At 36.8% G+C, this 23901-nt stretch overlaps 1 protein-coding gene across 1 annotated transcript; it reads right to left on the bottom strand.

Annotated features, from left to right (window-relative positions):
• Positions 1-2685: 2685 nt before the first annotated feature.
• On the bottom strand, positions 2686-23585 carry LOC139719347 (ubiquitin-conjugating enzyme E2 N-like). The gene is made up of 5 exons (XM_071630761.1): positions 23440-23585; positions 6534-6635; positions 5046-5190; positions 4265-4409; positions 2686-2779 (listed from the first exon to the last, which is right to left on the bottom strand). The coding sequence occupies exons 1-5, from the start codon at positions 23470-23472 to the stop codon at positions 2686-2688; spliced, it is 519 nt and encodes a 172-aa protein (XP_071486862.1). The 5' UTR covers positions 23473-23585.
• Between the last annotated feature and the right edge of the window lie 316 nt (positions 23586-23901).

Below are 23901 nucleotides of genomic sequence, written 5' to 3'. Positions count from 1 at the left end.
GTTTGTGTGTACGTAGACATAATTACAATTTTAATCATAGATCAGAATCGAAAAAGAGAAGGTTTGGGTAGAAATAGTCTGCCACTGAACAGGATCCTGTATTCTGACACATGCATAGATGAACAAAATAACAGAACTGTTCAGGATTAGACAGTATGTCATACAGAGAGAGCATACCTGTACATTCTTCATCTAAATCTACCAGAACATTATTACATCTACAAGGTAAAATGAAACATAAAGCACAATATAATTTACAGCAGTGTCCCTTTCAGATGAAGAAAAACAAGAATGAACACAAGATTGAAAGTTTGTTTCACTTGATTTTCCAATAAGTAAACATTGGCAAACAAACGACTTGCTATGGCAGAAACTTATTGAGGATATCACATTATTGTTATGAAGGGACATGCAGAAGTCGAGTCTTGGTTTAGAAAGAAATGACACGCCTATCGTACAAAAACACTCATTTACCTATAACGATGCGCAAATACCTCTGCGCTGTTGCACAGAGTACAACTGTAGGTTACAAAGCGATACATCCGTCAGTCTTGCGTGGTTCAACTGGAAATTCAGCATGTATTGCCCCACTTGTGATAAAAGCAGTGTCTCCATACTGTCTACAAACTCTTCAAAGCTCTTGCCTCATCTTTGCAAATGTATATACATGTACACCCATCGTCTTCCTTCCTACAACAGAACTGCACAGCCATTTACTCTCTCATGCTTGTGACAATCCCATAAGTTTTTACCCCTATATTTGCAGAAAAAAAAAATAATGAGAGAGGAGAGAGAATGCACACACACACGCCACAGAGAGGAGATTAAACTGATGAGACTGAACATCCCACCTCCGAATGAAGCGAGCCACTTTCGTGTGCCTGAGATGAGTGACGGAACACGACATGATAAGTCTTATGCTCTCATGTCGGACTGACGAGCCGCCCTTTCAACAGAGAAAATGGTCCTTGACGTAATAACTGAACTTCATGCTTCGGCCTACAGGATGTCACATATATTGATGGGAATCTCATGTTTCAACGGCTCAACAGAAATTAGGTAACACCCCCCCCCCCCCAACCCGTGACCAAAAAAAGAAGAAAAAAAAAATGTTTTGACCAAAATATCAGCCTTGGGTAACTGCAATTTTTATACGGTGTAATTCCTCAGTTGTGAGATTTTAATTATAGCAACAATAACCACCCACCACATGTGTTAGCTGTCTGCTATTTGGAAATGCTCTCTTCAGTAGGAAACAAACGGCTCATAAATTACGCAATATCTTCACTAAACTACCACACAATCTGAGGCCTCCCAACCCTTCCTTTAAATTAATACTCTCATATACCTGTGCAACATTTTCTTTTCAAAACATGCTCGATAACAATGGGTTTATATAAAAGAATAATTAGTTAATTGCTACAAGTACACACGGTCAATCGAACCTGTGAGGTGCAATATAAATGATGGAGCTGTAACTGTTACAGAGAACAAATACATGGTTGTTCTCTACCTTATTAATGTGACTGTCTTCATAAAGGCACAATGCCAAACTAATTGATCTTTACACAAGGAGGAAGAAATTTAAAACAAAACAAAACAAAAACAAAAACGACCCTCCCTGTACTAACAGTTAAATACGTCTGGCAAAGATTACGACATACAAGAGAAGCTAGCTGAAAATGGTAATGTCTGAGATACGGGTACTTCGGGTCATTTCCTTGCTAGGTACTGCAATTTTAAGATGAGGCTAATAATCTGGATGTTTCCAAGTGATAGTGTGCTGTTGGTTGACATCTGCCCCTAACTATTCAGTAGCACTGAACCAGGTTTGTCAGACAAAGTTTGGACTTTCTGCGACACATAACCACTGCTCAACGTGTGCTTAATACATAACATAAATAATTCATGGCAGAGTGTGACATTTCCTTGAATAGTCAACACGTATGTGAATACTGACCAGAAGAAATCTTTTCCAGAATTTATGGAGCAGTTTCATGCCTACAATTCCACACTAGGAACTGCTATCAACTAAAGAACAATGTGCATTTCAATGGCTGATGTGATGTACAGATGGTTCTTCTTAAAATCCTGTAAAACATTTGCAGATGAGGGCTGCCACAGTGATTACAAAGATTAAAGCATTTCCCATCCATAACGCTTACATTTATATCATTCAAAATAGCAAAATTACCTGGAGTAGACACATGTTTGACATGGTCATCTCGTACAATATAACCCAGAAGAAAAGTTATATTGGTGTAAGAATCTGAAATCAAGGTTTGGAACTAGAACAAAGTTCCAATATGAATGAGGAGGAGATTTCTCCAATGTCACTGACACTTCAAACACATGTCTACAAATGTATTTCTTATTTTATTTTCTTGTATATTCACACATGAACATTCTCTGAGACTGCAAGCTACAATATTCTTGTATCAACATCCTGCACATTGTATCAGGTGTTTTCACTCCTGGAAATAATCCAATTCCTGGTACCATACCCCTACCCCCCCCCCCCCCCAAAAAAAAACCTTTTTAAAACTGCCCCTCCCAAGGAGCATAAGTATAGCAGATGCTGCTGTAGCCCCCCCCCCCCCCCCCCCCCCCCCCCCAGCACACTATCACTGCTTTTGGTCTAAAATAAGGAGGCCAACTGAAATAGTGTGACAAAATAAAATCTGCTTAGTAGTACATGGTTACTAGCCGCTTGATGTCTCTCCAACGATGCTGACAGGCCTGTCCTAACTCATTGCATAAGTTCTGGTCCATTGTCTTGCTGTAGGGGAGAACAAAAAAGAAAAAGAAAAAGAAAAAAGAAAGGACAGACAGATAAATATAAAGTCATAGCTGGAAATGACATACATGGCAACTGTACAGTGAACTCTGACCCTGACCATTGACTTTTCACCATCATTATATCATGGAAAATGTTGCTTTTTCAACTCTACCCTTCCTAACAAATAGCATCATTCCTATTATTTGAAGTTACGGCTGGAAATCAGTTTTGGGACAACGTTCAATGACCTCTGAATGATGTACATGTAAGACCACAAGGACTGTTCCCCAAAATGTAATCGGCACATCTGCACCTAAGACAGGAAACCTCGACCACGCATCAAGAATGTCCAGAAAACACTTGGATTTCTTAAGCATGACAGCATGATCTGGGATGAATGGATGGATATGGCAAAGACATAATGCCTCTGGCAACCACAGAAGAGGAGGCATAAACACACGATTGATGTACATACAAGTGTCCGTGGGATGTATGTCAAAAATTCATGAAAACTGACTCAGTTACACATTTCAGTTTGGTTTGATGTAATCTAACTCTTGACTAAGTCTTTAAATCAGAACACAGTCCGTTACTGAGATACGACGCCCCCTCCCAGTGGGAATTGTTATAATTTTGTACGTGGCGATATGTTTGCCCCTTCTCAACACATGTCCATGATGAACTTGGCAAAACAATGTACACTCTTGTATCTACATACAATACGTTGTTTTGCCACATGTTTATGCAGTAATAGGCTGCGTGCCGCGCACGGACCACAGAACCGCGAGCAGAATGACATTGTCTTATATATATGAGCACCACTGCTTGAGACTTACATTGTTTTGCAATAGCAATAGCTTGATACGGTAAAAAAAACAATGTATGTTTTGATTTATGCAAATTATTCTTAAAAATAAGGGGTCTAGTGAAGTCAATTTGCATTCAATATATTGATATTGTTGGTCCTTTCAGGGTAAGATAGGAAGTATCACACAAAAACAGAAAAAGAGAAGTATGCTTTCAAAACTTTAAACTCAATTTACTGGAAATGAGGTTGCATGTAGATACATTGTTTTGCCATCTCATGGCCGTGTATTGGTTTGAAGAACATTCTTTTTATGCCATTGGAAGATTGTCCCACAGCAAGAGATCGAAGTCATGTATTCTGGTGGAAAGGAAAGGTAATGTGTCACATCCACTCTGCACTACAAAGTTACTGAAATACCCCCACCAATTCATGAAACAATTTATTCAGTTTTCTTTACCCAGGGTAGCCCCATCAGTGGTTTAAACACTGTTATCCTAGGGGGCCCTGCAACAGAATGACAAAATATAACAGTTCAACAAACACAAAATAACAAATCAAGAACATTCCTTTTTACATCATAACATCAACACAATATCAATACTCTATATAAATGAAGAAATGCAAAGTTAATGTGGTGGGATTGGAAACCCAAGAGCTGAACTTGTGACACCAAATACTTGCCTGTCTCTAAAGCTTGTGCCTCGTTCTCTTTCCATTTCTCGGCGACATCATTTGCTAGGGGGTCATCAGGGTTGGGTGCACTCAAGAGGGCTTGAATGGATAGCAGCACTGTTCTGATCTGTAGGGCAGGACTCCATTTGTCTACAAAATAAATGACACACACAAAAGAGAAAGCAGACTCTCCATTACAGTCAAATCCACTTTAATATATTGTAGCAAGTGGAAATCTTGAGTTTTATCAAGTACACCTGCACATGTACACCTCTCATGTTACATAAAATTGTAACTTTGTCAGTGGGAGAGTGACATTTACGTCCTTTATGCATAGTGATGTTTTTCATCGCAAAAAACTGTGTAGTGGATTATCCAAATCAGAATAAACCCAGCATTACAACATCACAATATCATTCAACATAATAAATTCACGATTCAGTAGTTAATAAAACTGAGGCTTATGAAATCAGATTGCCCACGCAGTTTGCAAGAAGTCTGTACTCTAAACTGAACAAAGTATAAGGTGATATTGTCTTCAGTTCAAGTTGCAATCTTAACATACTTTGCACTCCTTGGTACAGTTATGTGATGGTGATATCTGACGACAAAAATCAGATTAGATCAACAATAAATCACAGAGTCAGATTCAAGGTAATGAGCCTCATCGGCATAACACCCCGAGATCAGCAGAGGCTGCACAATGGGGCAAACTATCAATCAACAATATCATGATAGGTGACTGGCATTGGTGGCAGATTACCATTCAGAAGATGACAACCTCACCTTTAAGTATATCGAGGCAAATTCGTCCGAGCTTGTCAATGTTTGGGTGATAGATCCTTGTCATGAACCGTACTTTTGGCGCTGCCATTGGATACTCTTCTGGAAGGAAGAGCTCTAATCTGAAGTTTCCACCTTCGAATGGAGACTGGTGAAAAGCATACAAACAAAAAGAAAATATATAAATTTACAACATGAGTATATGTCAACAGAAATGTTTCCGAAAGAGCCTGAAGTACAAAAGGACAAGTATACAATATGAACTCTTGAAAATGTAAGCATGTCTTCATTTTCCTTATCATCCCATTCAGTCGGAATCTTTATCCTTTTAGACGTTAAGATTTGGCTTAAAGATAATTAGGTAGATCAAAAAGTTAGTTACAGATTATTAGTGATAAAATATAAATGTACAAATGTACAAATCACTAGGTGTACACTAAAGCTCTTCAGTTATATCGTGTACATGTATGCTGTGCACAGCACGCAAAGTGATATGAACTTAGCAGTAGGAGTGAAATGGGGGTGAAACTCTGATTGACTGTTTGACACTTAATAGTACATGTATATGCATGTGTTCCAAATCATTTTCTTTAATTCCACCACTATTTTCACCAATTGATGAAAGCCACTAACAACAAATTGTGCCTAGTATGCACTGGTTATCATGATACAGTACAATGCCATCTAGCAGATTACATCACAAATATAATGTTATACACAGTGACATAAAATGCAAATCATCACACAAGCTGTGATGTCATGAATCTGCTGCCAATGGACTTCTGAATGAGTGGAGTTTACAACCTTCCTCCTTTCATACTAGTCTAATATTTTATAAGCTACAATGTACACACTGTAAATAAAGGTCAACAACCAATGCATGGTCATAAGTATGACTGTATGAACTTAACAAGTACTGGACCATTTCTGATGCCCATAGGGGTACATACAAAATTAATTATACTTTGGATGATGTACTATACTTCCAAAGTCCTAATATTGCTATCACAAAATCTGGGAACAAAACCATCATAAAGAATTCCGTGCACAGAATCCTAAGTTCAGCTTAGCAAAACAACCCCAACGTAATGAATACTGTAAAAACCAGAAACATGACCGTTGATGACCTTTTTCATGGCATGAAACTTCTGCAAACTGCCGACCATGATGGTGTACACTATAACATCGGGTTGGCACTCTGTGCGCTGTGCAGATAAGAACTGACACATGCATTTCACTTTCACAAATCACGGCTCCTTGCAAAATGCACCAAAGTTTCATGGGCGCAAAAATTTCTGGTTTTACATTACATCTATAGGTGAAAAATAGAAAAAAAAAAGATGAAGGAAAAAAAATTAAGGACTACAAGCATAAATAACTTTCACATAAAGCCTCTGATCAGCTTCTCAAAAGACACTTTCATAATTGATACCAGAACAGACCCAGGGCCATGTATGCTGTAAATGCATGAACTGGGCTGGTAGCACTTACATCTTTTGGGCCGACAATGTTGACCATGAAGTATCTTGAATTGTTTTCATCTGGAACTGCTTTTATTCCTGCCACAGGCTCTGACATGAGACGCTGGGTCTCCTGCAAAGGAGAGCATCACGAGAGAAAGAAAGGAAAAAACAATGAGTGTTAAGTCTGAATTAAAGTTGATTTTAAGAACATGATCAATACACAACAAGAGCACTCTGGACTGGTTACAAACAAGACATCCTTGCTTGAGGTGAATAGATGGGCTACCTGGCAATGCTATGTGTACCTGGTATAAATGCTGCTGTAATGATTAATGCCACATGGGCAGCCTAGAACAGTGCTTATGACTGTAGATGACTTGAATTCATTGTGGAAGTAAATATTGTAGTTGTTTTTAATCATGCTACTACAGCATCACTAATGTCCCTATAGCTAATGATCATTATCTTTGATGTTTGAATAATCACATTTTAATTGCCGTTGTCACCATATATATTTGATTATCAATGTTATCATGGCACTTATATGTATTCAAGGTCTAGAGATGACAAATGAAATGGCAAAATGCTGAGAGCTACGTGTTTGCACAAGCTACACCCTGAACAGCACTGCTACATTCAACATACATGTAACATACAAATGTAGCTGCTCTAATCGATGACTCCAAGCAGGGAGGTGGGGGACTTCCCACCTCCCTGCTCCAAGCCATGTGAGGAACATGTTTGTGTTCCTCCGTAAATTCATGTGCTTGCAGTTTGCCAGCAGTCAGAGAAATTATCTTTTTATGCTACATATATGCAATACGTCTGTGTACAGTCACATGCCCTGTTGATAAGGCACACTCTATCACCAAAATGAATACCGGTACACTGTACAATATGTTTATAATAATCCATGCGATGAAGATGGCAAAGTACACTTGTACATGTGAAATAAACAAGTATCAAAGAGATACACAAAAAACAAAGAGTGCCTGTTTCCGTACAAATATCACAAAAACATGAAAGAGTCTTCCACAAAATCAAAACATTTTTTCCAAACAATACTTGTGCAGGAAACTCAGAATTATACCTTTTTGATTTGTTGTGTCCATCTCTGATAACAAACAATTTTTAAAAGGACTGCTTTTTCAACTACCATTACCACCCAGTCAATGATTATTTGAAGCTGAATGGGTCAATCTAACTGTGAAGTTTTACTCATTTATTTATTTTTTATTTATTCTGTCTTCTTTATACAGGGTAGTCTCTTCAGTACATAAAACTGCTTTACAAGAGAGCCCTGTATTACATAAAAACATTGAAATACAATTTACAATTCGAAACAAATTTGATACAGTATAATGTTACAATCTATAACAATATATTACATGAAGTACAATACAAAATACGACAAGTTAAAACGGCAATCAAAGTATAAAACTGAGTATGATATAAGTTGAATAAAATGTATAACAATGTAAGATTAAAATACGTCTTACATCTTACATTCAGGATAACAATATACATTTATTATAACCAGTAAAACATCACCCATGATTTAAAAAACAAACAAACAAATACAATCTACATGTATCCATTATCCCCTATCCCCTATCCCCACCCCGCACCCCACCCCCCTTTCCGGATAATACAGTGTAGTAGCTGCGGCAAGATGTTTTTGGGGAGAAAAAAAAAAGAAAGAAAAAAAAAAAAAGGTGAATACGGTCGGCAAGAATTTGTTCAGCTAAAATGATAACAAAAATCAAGCTCTCGTATTTACATAATTTCTTTAAATATGAAAACTACACATAGATTCGTACATAAATAAATAATCACTGTTTGGTTTGGGTAAAACCTCAGATGGGTAAGATATATAGAAATTAAAAATCAAAAATCAAAACTTAAACGTTTACACTGTTTCTTAAAATTTTCAAACGACACAGAAGTTTGGACTTGAATAGGTAACATATTAAAATACAATGTGCCTTGATACGAAAATGTTGACCTCATATATTCTGTACGTGGTTTCGGAACAAAAAGAGGATTGTTTGCAGCATATCTTGTATAATAATATATCGGTCTGTTGGAAATTAGTTTCTTTAAATACATGGGTGTACCGTTATTGATAATTTTAAACATCATTATACAATGATTGAATTTAATCCGTTGTTGCACTGATTGCCAATTAAGCAACCTTAATAAATTATCAGTTGATGTATATCTATCAGCATTTAATATCATTCTAGCATATCTGTTTTGAGCGCGTTGTAATCTTATTATATTATATTTTGTCGTATTCCCCCAGATAATGCTACAGTAATCCAAACGAGGGACAAACATAGTATGATATAAATCAATCAAATTCTTCTGATTCAAATATGTTTTAATTCTACGTATATTTACTGTTACCCATGAAAGTTTACTCACAAGGTTATCAACATGTTTTGTCCATTTCATATGAGAATCAAAAATAACCCTGAGGTATTTCATTTTATCTACAACTTCCAGTCTGAAATTATTACATATGATATCAATGTTACAATTTCTTACTTTTTTAATAGAACCAAATATCATAACCTTTGTTTTGTCAACATTAATATACATTTCATTTCTATCCATCCAATCAACTATCATATCAAACTGAGATTGTAATATAATCTGTAATTCTTCCTTGGTTCTTGCTCTGCAAAAAATTACAGTATCATCAGCATATGATTTGGACATGCAAAAATTTGGCATGTCTTATATTCAAAAGTTTCCTAAAACAAGAAACAGAGAGACTTTAAAGTCTATTGTGTCAAAGTCATGGACTAACAACATACATCACCGAGTATGGTAAAAATTCAAATTGTCTTACATTCTCCAGGTATCGTCATGTGAAGCGGTAACTCACGTTACGGTAACTCACGTTACAGTTTGTCCACATGATCACAAGACGATTTTTTGTCTTAATAATCCAAAGAAAACTTACCAAGACAACTTTTTTTCACAAACAAACTCCATGAATAAAGAATCTAAATTGATTTGAACATTGATCTGACAGTAATTAATCCCATTTTATCCATGAGATTACCAAAAGGCAGGAAACTTTACATTTAGAATACCAACTTGAAGATAAATTTCATTTTTAATTGAGTCGTTTTCCAAGCTTTCATTTGTACTGAGACAAAAATTGTATTCAACAAAATGATATGAAACAGAGTCTATTTCATTAAATTACACTCTTTTCCAGTTAACAAATGCATCAGAAATTGAGGATTTAATCGAGAATTTGATTTGATTGTTTTTTTATTTTACGAGATTTAAATGGATTTCCGGCTATCTAGATAAAAACAAGTCATCCATAAACTATTCCATTTAATACACTGAGTCACAAGACTAGAGACCTGTACATGTAGTCTGTGGAGAGTTTAAAGGTTCAGAAATGAATATTTCAATAAATCTTATAACTTTTAAAAATGCAATTTATATTCTGATTATTTGATAATTGTTTGTATGTTTGATTTGTTTACAAATTCTTATACTCAACTGGTACAGAAATTAGACTTGAATTACAGAAACTGCAGATAAATTTTAGTTATCTGCTACCAGTATTGATCAGTTAAATAAAACATGTTCATAAATGTTTAAGCCTTAAAAAACAATGGCTTTGGTCTATGAAATGTCAAGTAGCCATTATTCAAATTGTACATGTATACATGTATGTAAAAAGTATACTAGTGTTTTCTAGAGTAATCAAGCAGACTGAAGCAGTAAATTCCAATGAAAAACATGAATAGTAAATACTTTGTGATCAGGAGGCTAACTATTAATATCACAAAATGTTGATAGTTTGCTTTAAGGTACGTGACTGTCCAGCTCTTAAAGAAAATGTCTGATAATGAGGTTCACATTCAACAAGTTTTTGGTAATAGATCAGCATGTAAAGTAAATTATAGTAAACATGGAAAAGTTCCATTGTCGGATTTTGCAACAATATAGCTAAAACCTCAGAGTAGAATAGTATAAAACCATCTATATAATGTGTCAAATTCACAATGTTCAGTTCTCAAAAATCTCAGAAAAAACAGCAGGAAGCGAGCTCCAATCTTAAAATTCTGTTCACATGTAAATGTTTCAGCCTCATAAACAATGGCTTTGGTCTATACAGGTAGGTATAAACTATAAAATGTCAAATAGTAATCACTTGAATTACAAAAACAAGAACTTTTCAAGAGTAATCATGCCGTGATTATCCCAATCAGAAGGCTATTAATAGTTATCACAAAATTTTGATAATGTGCTGGAACAAGGTCCATGCAGCTTTAGAGGAAATGTCTTATAACAACTTTCGTAACAGATCAGTATACATGCACTGTAATATTAAATAGTGAATATGGAACCTGTTGAAGCACATGTGATGAACATGTGTAATTAATACATTGTACATGTACATGTAGACCAGTTGGTTTGGTGATAGAGAGAGACCAAGAGAATAACGATCTACTGAAATAGAATCTTAATACAAAAGTTTAGTAATCATGTACTCATTAGTTACTTACAATCACAACCTTCATATCATTTCTTGGTATTAAAGAAAAATCATGTCGGTAACTCACGTTACATTGTGGTAACTCACGTTACACGGTAACTCACGTTACAATTTTAAGACCTCTGTTATGAGAATTCGAAGCAAAGACTATAAGTCTCATCATATTTCTTGGATGTGTGCTGCATAGTTATTTGATAATCCAAAATACCATGTCTCAGTTGGGCATAGTAAAATTGCTAGTTTAAAAAGTTCATGTTTCGGTAACTCACGTTACAGCAGCTTCTCGAGCTATGTAAGAGCACGCTGATGTCCGAAGTACATATCTTATATCGAGGTCTCCACTTTATTTACTGCTAGATTAATATATTTTCGATTTGTAAAACCAAACAAAGTTTGATTTGAGCCTCAAATATAAAAAATAATCTCAAAGAGCAACAAAAATGCATTTTTAGGGATTTTTAGGTAAAAAAATGCTTTCTGGTTTCAAAAGGTATAAAAATGCACAAAAGGGAACTTTTCTTAAAGGTAAAGTTGGTTTCACACACTTCAAACTATGGCTAACAAAGTAAGATTATCAGCTGTCCTGAAATATGCGGGTAAAATTTTGGTGGTCATGTCGCACAACTCACGGAAATGCCCATATAATGAGAGTTTAGTCAATGGCATATACTTCATTTCACAGATATCATTAACATACATACTGAAAATCAATGGCCCAAGGGTGGAACCTTGGGCGATTCCTGTTTTCACCAAAAGAGAGTCACTCAAAATACCTTCGACTGAAACACATTGAGATCTGTCTGTAATATATGACTCGAACCATCTATACTCTGTACCCTTTATACCATATAACCACATTTTCTTTAACAGTTTATCATGAGGTATGACATCAAAAGCTTTCTGAAGATCTAAAAATACACCACCTGTTATAAATCCAGAATTCATATTTTGTAAAATATGTTCAGTTATATCAAGAATACAAGAATTTGTCGAATGTAATGGTCGAAACCCGGATTGATTATTGGCAAGTAAAGAATGTTCGTTCAAATATCCATACAACTGTTTATAAATTCCTTTTTCTAAAATCTTACTTACTATTGACAATACAGATATAGGTCTATAATTCAAAGGGTATGTTTTATCACCGCTTTTATATATTGGAATTATTTTGGCAGATTTAAAATCTTTTGGTATACTTCCCGTTTTAAGGGAACAATTAAATATATAAGTCAATGGTTTTACAACACTTTCCGCAGCTACTTTAAGTAATAATGGGTGCACTCCATCAAGACCATATGTTTTACATACATCAATACTCTTCAATTCTTTTATTACAAATTCTTCTGTGATATCCGTAAAAGATAATATGCTGTCAGTTACAGGTACATCTTGGAGACAGCTGTCCTCATCATATTGATTTCGGTTTCGTGTGGTTGACCTATTTATTCTATCCAATACAGTATTGAATATCTGATTAAAAACATTACCGATTTCATATTTGCTTTCTACAACTTTTCCTTCATATTCTAACTTATATTCTGTTTCACATTTAGTTTTCGACAAAAGATCATTAATGACCTTCCATTTCTGTTTTAAATCCTTATTCATAACACTCTGAAATTTATTACAATAATATTCTCGTTTCAACTTCTTATTCATATTATTTATCTTATTGCGGATGCGTTTATATTCTATCCAAAAATGCTGCATAGATCGTGTATCAGAAATAGACTTACAATAATCAAATTTTGATTTGTAATAATCTCTATCTCTTGAAAGTATCAGATATTCATTCGTTATCCATGGTGCGGGACTACGCTTCTTTCTTATGCTGACGTAGGGGGCGTGTTTATCGCACAGTTCAACAAACTTTGCTTTGAACTCCAGCCACATAGCATCGATATTATCATCTTTGCCTGATAAAACACACTCCCAGTTTACAGAAGATAAATCACATATGAACTTTTCAGAGTCAAAATTGCGAAAAGATCTCATGTTCGAAATTTTAGGATGAAATTTAACATGTTTTTCAGAAAGGATTGCATATATCAAGGAGTGGTCACTTATACCCACTGATTGAACACCAGCTGTCATTAAAGGGGACCTCCGGATGATTTTCACACTTTTACATTTCAACAACTATAAATTAGTCAAACTGAGTACAGAGTTTCAGAATTCATAGTGATTGGGATAAGGAATGAGAATGTTTTCAAAATTTATAACAAATTGCAATGAACAAGGATAATGACATGACAGCCTCACCATAAGAATGCATGAGTTGGGGCTCAAGGAAGCAGAACAAAAGAAGAAGGCATGCATAGATTTTTCACAGGTGAACTTGTAGAGCAAGTGGTATTGTAATGGAATTACACTGCTACATTTCTGAAATATATGAAGCTCTGATGTCATCAACACTGTTCAGTGTAATTTGTTTAAGATTTTCAATTTATCGGTTTCTCTGCTCAAGGACCACAATAAATTCCACGAATCTATACATGGAGCTGTTGATTTATGTACTACATGATGTGAAATTATGAAAATCATCCGGAATGCCCCTTTAAAAGCTGCTTTCACTGTGTGTATATAGGTTCAGTAAAATGTAAAATGAAACAAAGGAAATAATCATGATATCCTCAGAGATTGTTCAGTCCATGCATACAGCTGTATTATATTACCAGGAACTACAAGTGTAGTGCCAGTCATGTACATAGCCAATGCTTGCTTTATCCATGATACTGATAGCAAGATAACAATGCGAGGGTGATCAGTATTACCGTACATTGTATACAGCACATGTAGCCCACATTTTGTCCCTGTGGGAGCGCTCAGCATCTCCCATTATATGCATGATATGTTCTTTACATTTCAAATGAATGAAATTTTGCAGGGGCTTTTGATGGCATGCAGCTGTCAGCTTGAAGTTAGTGCATGTAACAAAGAAAGAAAGTATACTTGTTGTTACTGTGGTCAGCAGATTTTGAGAAAAAAACTGAGGAATACATATATAGCATGACCAGGTGAGCCGTAGCATGAAGTGAAAAAGCTTAATTACATTACAAGTACAATACACTGTACTAGCGGAACCATTGTACTTTACATTATACAGGACACAGACTCTACAGGGGACATGATGCACAATATTTGGCCATACCCCTAAAAACATGTCAAACATGTCAACACAGATTATCATTGGTGTTATAACATGTAGCCTTCAAGTATTCAAAAGAAGAAAAGAATGAACCAACACTCACTACAGTACAGACACTCCCATTACAACAAAGTCCTCAGGTCCAGCATGCTTATTTGGTGTGGTTTTTTTTCATAAAAATTGATTTTCGTTATAACCAAACAGTATAGCATATCAAGTTACAGAAAACAATTTGGGGACTTGAATATTCATTTTGTTGTAAGAATTTCCTTGTAACCGTGTTCCTTATGATGGGAGTGCACTCTATCACAAAATGCCTATAACCCAAGGTTCACTGTAAGTATCATAACCACTTGGCTCAACACGAATTCAGTACTATCGATCAACTGACATGCATGTGCTCGCCATCACAGAGTGATGCACCAAGTCAATCACTTTTCCTGCCATCAGACTTTTAACAAAACTCTGGAATGAAGCAATGAGAGTACCAGTACAGCTTGTACCTGCACTTCCTTCGGCAAATCGTTCAGTGATTTAAAAAAACACCAAACACCAAAAAACAAAACTGTTGTACCTACATGTACCCAACAGCTGAGAATATAATTGCCCTCTTGCTCACTCTCTGTTTGCTGACAGGTCTGCTAACATTAGTGATCATACAGTGTATCTAGAACCTACATACCAGCCGTACAGCCAGTGATTGTCAAGAAATGATTCTGAGGAAGAGGAAGGAACTACTGAAATTTGAATCAGATGATCTTATCTTCCATCCTGTTTATCCCTATCGGTTTCATCTTCATAGGTAGATGGGACATAACAAATCAATGTATGGTGTACATCCCCTGACTAATTACATCTTGGATAGTATTGTACTGGATAATGCAGTAAATACACAGCTGACATTGCAAGGTGCCACAAGTCCATTTGCCTACTTTTTTTTCTTCAGTCCCAAATCTGTAACTCTAGGGGTTGTTTTGTGTGAGAGAAACAGAATCACCAACAATGTACTCAGCACCTAGAAGTCATGCTTGAGCATCTCCGATGTTAGAGAATGTCAAAATAAAAAAAAAGGAAACCGTCAGTACACTTCCCTGTTGATATGAATCCATAATGAAGAACCTTCTTCTATATACACTCACCTATAGATTCGAGAGTTGTAATGTTGGCAAAAGCTAAGTATGCAAAGGAGGAATCACATATGCTAAGGTATTATGACCTGATTTAGAATGATGCTAACCAATAAGAGAACTGAAAGGCAATGACATCAAAACCTCATCTCCTTTGTATGATTGTGAGGGTCATGACCGATGGCATTACTTTATGAAAACGTGAAACCAAGAATTCCCTTGGTTGTTTTTTGTTTTTGTTATAAGTTAAACAAAACTTTCACTGATACACCTTTACCAACGTTAATTTGTAGTAGAGAAATTTTTGCCCTTCAATGCTTAGGTTTGGTTTTCCATGACAAAAACAGTAAACTGTATGTCAGGTTTTGAGATTTAATCAAACATCTGTGTTCAGGGGAATAGGATTGATTGATTGATTGTTTGATTATTCATTTATTCATTCATTCTACGGAACTATGTGGCTAATTAATACTGTTCTTTATATTAGCAGATATCATTAAATACAGGCCTGGTACATGTACCAGTAATTTAGGAATCTGCTAAAGTGGTCCTAATTCACAAATTCACAAGAGAGGTCCAAAATGTGATTCAAATGGATTATTGACCCTTGAGTCTTACCAGTGCTGTATGCAAAATAATGGGAATGCTTGTACGGGATTCTTTAATGACTCATCTTGAAAACAATGATCTTCTAACCCCTCGTCAACATAGGTCAAGAAAAGAGAGATCCTGTCCTACCCAAATGCTCGAAGAAACAAATGACTGGAGTGCATTTATCGACATATCCTTCTCTAGCCTGGATAAAAGAGGCTTATGGTACAATTACATAAATCTATCATCCGTCCATCCCTGGAACAGTGCGGTAGTGTTTGGCTCCTCTAAATATTCGAAGACATGGTCAAACTGGAGAAGGAAGAGCAACAAAGCTGTTACCTCATCTGAGAGACCCGAGTTACACAGAATGACTAAGGAAGTTGCGCCTCTAAAAAAAAAAAAGATCTTTTAGGAGACACAGAGCAGGCATGATTGAGACATTCAAGATCTTAAATGGCCTAGATGATTTGCATAGCCCAGATTTCTTTCAGTAACATACCTATTCCAGGATGAGAGGACACATTACTTAAGCTCAGAAAACTTCACACAAACCCAAAACTACAACAAAGGAATTTCTCTTATCATGTAGCCAACAGCCTAACACTGGAAGTCATCAATGGCAACAGCATTAATTCCTTCAAATCAAATTTAGAGAAGGCATGGAAACATAAATTCAACCGTCAGTTGTAAATTCCAGTTTCACAGAGGACAATATGAAGACATGCGCAGAGAACTTGAGGAAATCAGTTGTGAAGCCGATCTGCAAAACATAAGTGTAGAGGAGGTGTGGACGTTTTTGCAGATACTACATGTAACTTGAGTGAGAAAATGGACAGGCACACCCCAAACACAATACCAAAGCGAAAGAAAAAAACAAAACAAAGATGGAAGACTCAACAGGTACTCAAGAAAAAATGCCAAAAACAGAGCCTCAAAAACTGAGCAAAGACCAAAACATCCAGTTGACGACATGAGAGCAAAAAGGTTGGCTGAAGAACTGCGAACCCTCATAAACAAAGATGAAAGCAATATGAGAGAGACCTACATTGAAGTTCATGACATAAAAACAAACCCCAAAGCATTCTGGAACCACTTTAAATGATCGACAACAAAACTATGCAGGAGGGAATAATACCCAGTGATTGGAAAGACCGCTATGTAAGTCGTGACAGTACACAGAAAAAGAAGGAAGATGGATGTCAGAAATTACCGACCTACAAACTGTATCAGCCTACAGTAACATCAACATGCCAAGTTCTAGAGTCCATAATAACAGACAAGACAGTGAACCACCTGTTAAAGGAAAACAACTTGCTGAGTGATGAGCAGAATGGATTTGTCCTAGGATGCTCTTGCATTACTGAGCTTCTGACTGTTATGGAGACATGGACTACAATACTGCAAGAAAGCTTTCCTGTTGATGTTGTATACAATACCTGTCTGGACTTCATGAAAGCATTTGATACTATAGCATCCCACACCAGCACCTTCTCTCCAAGATGGAAGCTCATGGAACATCTGGTCCAACAAAGGTATGGCTAACCGATTTCTTAAAGAAAAGGCGGCAGAGGGTTATAGTTAACTCATATTTGTCTGAATAGACCAGAGTTAGGAGTGGAGTTCCGCAAGGGAGTGTCCTTGGACCAACTTTGCATGTCCCGATTATCAATGACTTGCCAGATAGGTTGCATGCAACAGTCAAGGGGCAATTCCGCAGTTAGAGGGACATGACCATAAAATTTCAATTTGGTTTTTTCCTTGATTTTTGTGTTTGACTTCAGAAAGAACACATTGATAAGTGAGGAAAAACTATTTTTCAGGGTATCTTGATAGTTTTAGGTATTGAATTCACCAATTTTGAACAAGTAATCTTTCAGATTGAATTTCATCAGCAAAATCTCCATAATGGCAAAGAAGATAGCTAGTCAAGTTAAATGCTATTTTCTAGCCACAAATATTGAATTCATAGAGGCAATGCTGTGCTTTCATGTATAGATTAAGTAAAATCAACTTACATGTCTTCGAAATGCAAACATGTGTGCATTTCGCAACCATCGGACAGTCATGTAACGTTACTAACCAAAAAGTGAAATTATTTACCTCCAGAGAGTATAAATTGTCTATGAATGATAATATTTCAATTTTTCCTGCTGTGTCCAATGACTAACTGAAATATAAAAATAAGTATTACTAATCATTATAGAAGTTAGAAATAACAGCAGTCAAAATGTGTAACGTTACTAACCACGTAACGTTACTAACCACAGCCTGTGTGTATTGTAACGTTACTAACCATGAAATAAGTGAATAAGACTCCAATGGACAGGTCCTGGTCTGGCAAAATTTTGCCTGATGATAGAGCCAGATGTCAACTACAAGATTACGTGGTCATACAGTAAAAAGATAATGGCTTTTTTTTTTTAGTAAATTAATTATGCAAATTTACACATGAAATCATATTTTCACCTATAACACCATAAAATAGACTGAAGGATTGCTAAATTTTTGTGTAAGAGTTCCTCAAGACACATCAAACAATTTTCTTGCAAAAAAAAATAGCAAAATCAAAATCAGTTTCTTTTGTTTTTTATTGTTTTGTTAATTTCTCATGTATTTTAATGTTTTTTAACCTTTTGTTTTCTATTGGTTTTTTTTTGCCAAAATTTGTTCCAGGCACTTTTTCAAGCTTATCTACATTACAATTGATTAATTTCACTGGTCAAAGGTTGAAACAATCTAATTAATATCAAATTAATGAAAAAACACAATTTGCATTGGATTTGCACACGATATCATGAATTTGAGCTGTTTTCAGGTCGACATGCATTTATGCAAAACATTACATAACTGCAGAACGGTGTACCCGGACGTCGCAAATTTGGTCTCAAAATATGCGGGAGACTTCAATGAAAACAGTCATGAGACGATGCGGCAAAATCTTTGCGCATTGCGGAATCGTGGCGGGAAATGTTAGGGGGGGGGGGTCTACAGTATTCGCATCACTACAGAAGGCTCACAAGGTGCACATTGAGCGATTTTTTAATGTTTTTTTAACCACTTTCCATGTGAAGGGGCAATTGATGGAAATGTGGGCCAGCAGAGCATTTTGTGTGGAAAGTAGTGTTGAAAACAATTGAGGCCATCACTTCAAATTTTCTGTCCCAATTTGAAATTATTATACAATGGTTTGTCACGGTTAATTACGCTTCAGGTACAGCGAACAGACTTTTGTTTTCAGAACAATGCAGAGATTAGACATTCAAACTGGTCTAAAAGAAAAAAACACATGTCCCTAGACTTGAATAAACATGAATTCAACTAATACACTGTATTATTTGAGTTAATGTCATATGACTTAAACTACTTTCACAATAATATAAAACATTGCATTATGCCGGATTCCTATAGTGCAATGACTACGCACACCACAATTGGCCATACACTGTACATACTGGTAACATTAGTTTTGCTCTTTGATTTCTTTCCCCTTTATTAAAGGTACTCTTGATAAGGAACACATTAACTGTTTTGCTCAATAAAACAGGCTGCTTTTGTGAATTACTGTGAGTCATGATGGACAGTGATTGGCAAAGTTATGAAACTGTGGATATCACTTGACCTAGTCTTTAAAAGTGGTACTTTCTTTAGTTTGTAATTTATGCAAACTTTTTTCTAGTCTTCTTTAACATAATGTACAAGTACAATGGTACTATACTGCATGAGTTTGATGATTGAAATAAGAGTGTCATGTCTTATCTGATGTTTCTTAGCTTTAACTTTGCATTCTCATGGGGAAACATGTAATGATTTGAGTTAACACATAATTCTGTAATCACTGGACAAACCGTAACGTTACTAACCGTAACATTACTAACCATGATTTTTGTACTTAATTTTCAAACAAAGTTATAATGAGAAAGGATATTTGGGGTAGATATTGCCCTTAAAGCTAGAAATGAAAAATAAGTGTTGATATATTTCAAGCTATACCAGTTTTAGCAAACTTTTTGTTCAAAGATGCTCATCAATTTTTTATGTCCTTTTTTTGTAACGTTACTAACCGGCATTAAAAGCAGATCTTTCTTCTAAAATAATTCATGAAATGATTTCATTCTTTGCTCTGTTCTAGGTCTACACTAGAATGATCTCTGGTGACATTAATGAGACTTCACATCCACAGATAGAGAAATGAGTCTAATCTAAATCATGAGAATGTCCCTAAAATGTAACGTTACTAACCGTGGAATTGCCCCAAGATATATGCTGATGACACTAAACTGTATGGGAAAATTGCCACAAAGGATGACCAGATAACTCTCTAACAGGACCTTGATGCTCTGATGGACTGGAGTGAAAAATGGCAGATGCACTTTAACACGCAAAAATGCTCAGTCCTTCATATTGGCCAACATAACCCCAAATAAAGTCAACCCCTTGGGAATGACATCCTACATCAATTGTAGTTTTCATCACACAGGAAAAGGATCTTGTCATCTTAGTAGATGGGGAGCTAAAATTCCATAGTCATGGTTCTCATGCTGTAAAAAAGGCCAGTGGAGTGCTGTCATGCATCAGGAATAGCTTTGTTTGCAGAGACAGGTCCACAAACACAAAGCTGTACAAAGGACTGGTCAGGCCCATATTAGATTACAGAGACTCCATGGTACATACCCTCGTTTCATAGTGGATAAAAAAAAAAATAAAAGCCATAGAAAGAGTCCAGAAGAGATCTACTAAAATGATCTCTGACATCACGACATTACCACACACAGAAAGACAGCAGACGCTCAACCTTCCTTTTGAGCTTCCCTTGAATACAGAAGAAGAGGAGTATCCAGGTTTATAAGATCATCCATGGCCTGGACAGAATACTAAGTATAATAGGTGTCCAACACATTTGCTGCATTGCGCGTACAGGACGAACATTCCACATATGAGACTATGCGCAGTGGTTTTGCTTTCTTCTTGGGGATGTGAAGATGTCTAAATATTACTGAAAAACCGGTTAATAAACAAGATGAAAAGCAAAAGTTAAAAACGATGATACCGAAGATTATAAATGGCACATATACAATGTAGGAAAAGCATTACATGCATTTCACACGTAATGTCAATGGAGGGTGGGGCAGGTGGTTTCAAAACTTCGGCGCAACTGACTGCGTCAAAATGACCACCCCATGCATTTGAAGCAGTTATCTTGTAGTTGGAGCGTACAAATGTACAACAGCAAATCACATTTTTAATGCACGCTTGTGAATTCAGAGTATTTTCTTGACATGTGAGTAAAATTTCGGGCAAATGGTGCGATATCTGAATTTTCTATCAATTGATAAAAAAAACATTTGGCCAGGTGTCGATGTGTTGGTTTGTTGGACACCAAAGCATACATGTAATTTATGCCTTCTTTGATGCTACATCCAAGTACATGATACATTGTATACAGTCAAACCTGTCTATAGCGGCCACCCAAGGGAAACGAAAAAAGGGGCCGTTATAGACAGGTGGCCGCTATAGACAGGTTATCCAACTTTGAGTGCATTGCCTACAAGTGTACATGTACACATTTATCAACGTTGTATACATCTATTAGTACCGGGTACATGTTCATGTATATATGTGTATTTATGCAAAAATGTGCTTCATGCATTGAACAATGCCGGTGTTCTTGAAATAATTATTGTTGCACAGTAGCATGTGTACAGTCGTGAAGAAAGCTTGATTCTAAAAGAGCGATGAAAGCAGTGCGAGTGATGGCGATCACTGAAAGTTGCCCATGAATGACTGGTACGGCTACTAAAAGCAGAAAAACACGCTGAATTATCATCTCTTTGGCCGCTATAGACAGGTTAAAAGCTACCGCGGGAAACAAAATTTGTGGCCGCTGGCCGCGTTAGACAGGTGGCCGCTATACACAGGGTCTTTAACAGGGCTTTTCTCTCGGGGGGATTTTTCAGTGACCGCTATAGACAGGTGGCCGTTATATACAGGTGGCCGCTAAGACAGGTTTGACTGTACTTGGGTGACCCGCACCTCGTCATAGTTAATGTTTGCCCATAATTGAATCACATTTCGCCACTGAAATTCTTTGAAATCCAACTCACATGCAGGAAAAATGCTGAAAATTCCAATGGAATCACAAGTTCACTGATCGATATTGAAAATTTGCAGCTATCGTCGTCAAAGGCGAACGATGCGAAAAAGTTGCGCGCTAAGGAAGGGGCCCGCAACTCGTCACCCGCTCTCCCATAGACTTAGCACGTAAAAGACGTGTGCGGGTGACTGTGATGTTCCCATAGACATACACGTAAAAGATGCGTGCGGGTGACATAACACGTATTCCTATAGCCCTATTAAAATTTCAGATTTTCGCGAAAAACTGTTCGGTTTTCATCACAATTTGCTTGGTTTTGGTAGCCCTGCCAAGTTTCAAGCGTACAGAACACAGTGCCGGGCATACATTTTTGTTCAGTGCGCTCAAAACGATTTTAAGCGGGGTGACGGTATTCGGGCCCCTGACGAGGTGCGGGCACCTGGCTATACTTCCAACACAAGGAGGCATAGTCTGAAGCTCACCAAAATCAGATGCAAGACCAACTTCACCACGCAGAGACAACAAATAAATGGATGAATGGAATCCTCTGCCATACCAGGCCCAGAAAATGTGAATTGTGATCAATGCCCATAGTGAACACTAAATTTCAAGATAAGACTGGACTGAGCATGGGCACAAGACAGCAGAAAGATCCATCTGTCCGGAGGAGTCTAATCTTATTTCTTTGACGTTATCGCTCTCCTCCGGATCCATGTGTCTCCGTGGAACATATCCCTGACGACTAACGTTAGTCGTTACACTTTAAGACCGATCTTTCGGTCAAGACCCAAGCTTATACAAGGGCAAACCAACGTTTGAGCTCCACACACACGTAGTCGTAGACAAAAATGCTGTGAGCACAGACAAGAGCCAGACAAACAGACAGAAAATATCACAAGAAATGAAGGGGATAGAATTTTTAGGTTAGAAATGACAAGTCTAAACCACAAGACTAACATTAGAGCAGGAACTTGAGAGTGAAAGCTTGACTGCCGCCGTGACCATTATTAATTAAACAAAATCAAACTGACAACAACACTCAATAACAGCATTCATCCACAATTATAATATTCTTGGTGGTTGCCGGAGTAAAAATAAAATTAGACGCCATGACTGAGCATCGACTCGAGCATGTACCCTGTAACAAAACAAACGAGCTTAACAAAAACTGACAGAGAAATAAAATGTCATTTATCGAGGGTTTTCTACGTGAAAAAGTACGCGCGGAGCCGGGAGGCAGTCATGATAATCCGCTGCACTGTATAATGCACGCAACAAGCCCAATGAATGTGATACTGTGCTGTATGCTGTGAAAAATGAAAAAGGTGAGACCAAACCAGTCCGCGATTGTTGTGTGTGCTATCTATGCGCCCAATGGGCGAGTACTGACTGCAGTTCTATGGCATGCGATCAGACAGGGTACAAAACGAACGCCAAAATTACCTTCATAATTCTTTTAGGTAGTCCCGCCGACATTTGTACTATATGCAGATCTTTCTCCTATCTCCAGATGTTCACCAAGGTTTTCTTTTCACGACAGACTTCAATCATTTGCAATTTAGTTGGTATAATACAAGGCGGAATGCTCAGCGTGCATCACTCACTTGTAAAACGTTCCTTACGATCATCACGACGACATCTACCAGAAATTTCACGCTATTTTTCGAGAGATCAACGGACGCGCAAGGTCAGAGAAAGCGCGCACTTAGGTCAAAGTTACCTGCATGTAGCGATCGCACATGTTTTTACGGGATACGTATTACGCATAGCACGTACTGTACGTGTGTTTAGTATTCCAAGACCTGCTTCCGCACTCGACGTCGCCAAGTAAAACCATCGATTGAGTTGGAAAGAGAACTACACTGTATTTGGGAAGGACGACTCATCAGTAACCCAAAGATCCTG

Source organism: Diadema antillarum, unplaced genomic scaffold (genome assembly GCF_040938485.1).
Source record: "Diadema antillarum isolate AM-2024a unplaced genomic scaffold, OU_Dant_1.0 scf00000109, whole genome shotgun sequence".
In the NCBI taxonomy this organism is placed as follows: domain Eukaryota; kingdom Metazoa; phylum Echinodermata; class Echinoidea; order Diadematoida; family Diadematidae; genus Diadema; species Diadema antillarum.
The sequence above is the reverse complement of the archived record's forward strand: the minus strand, read 5'-3'. Positions and strand labels throughout refer to the sequence as shown.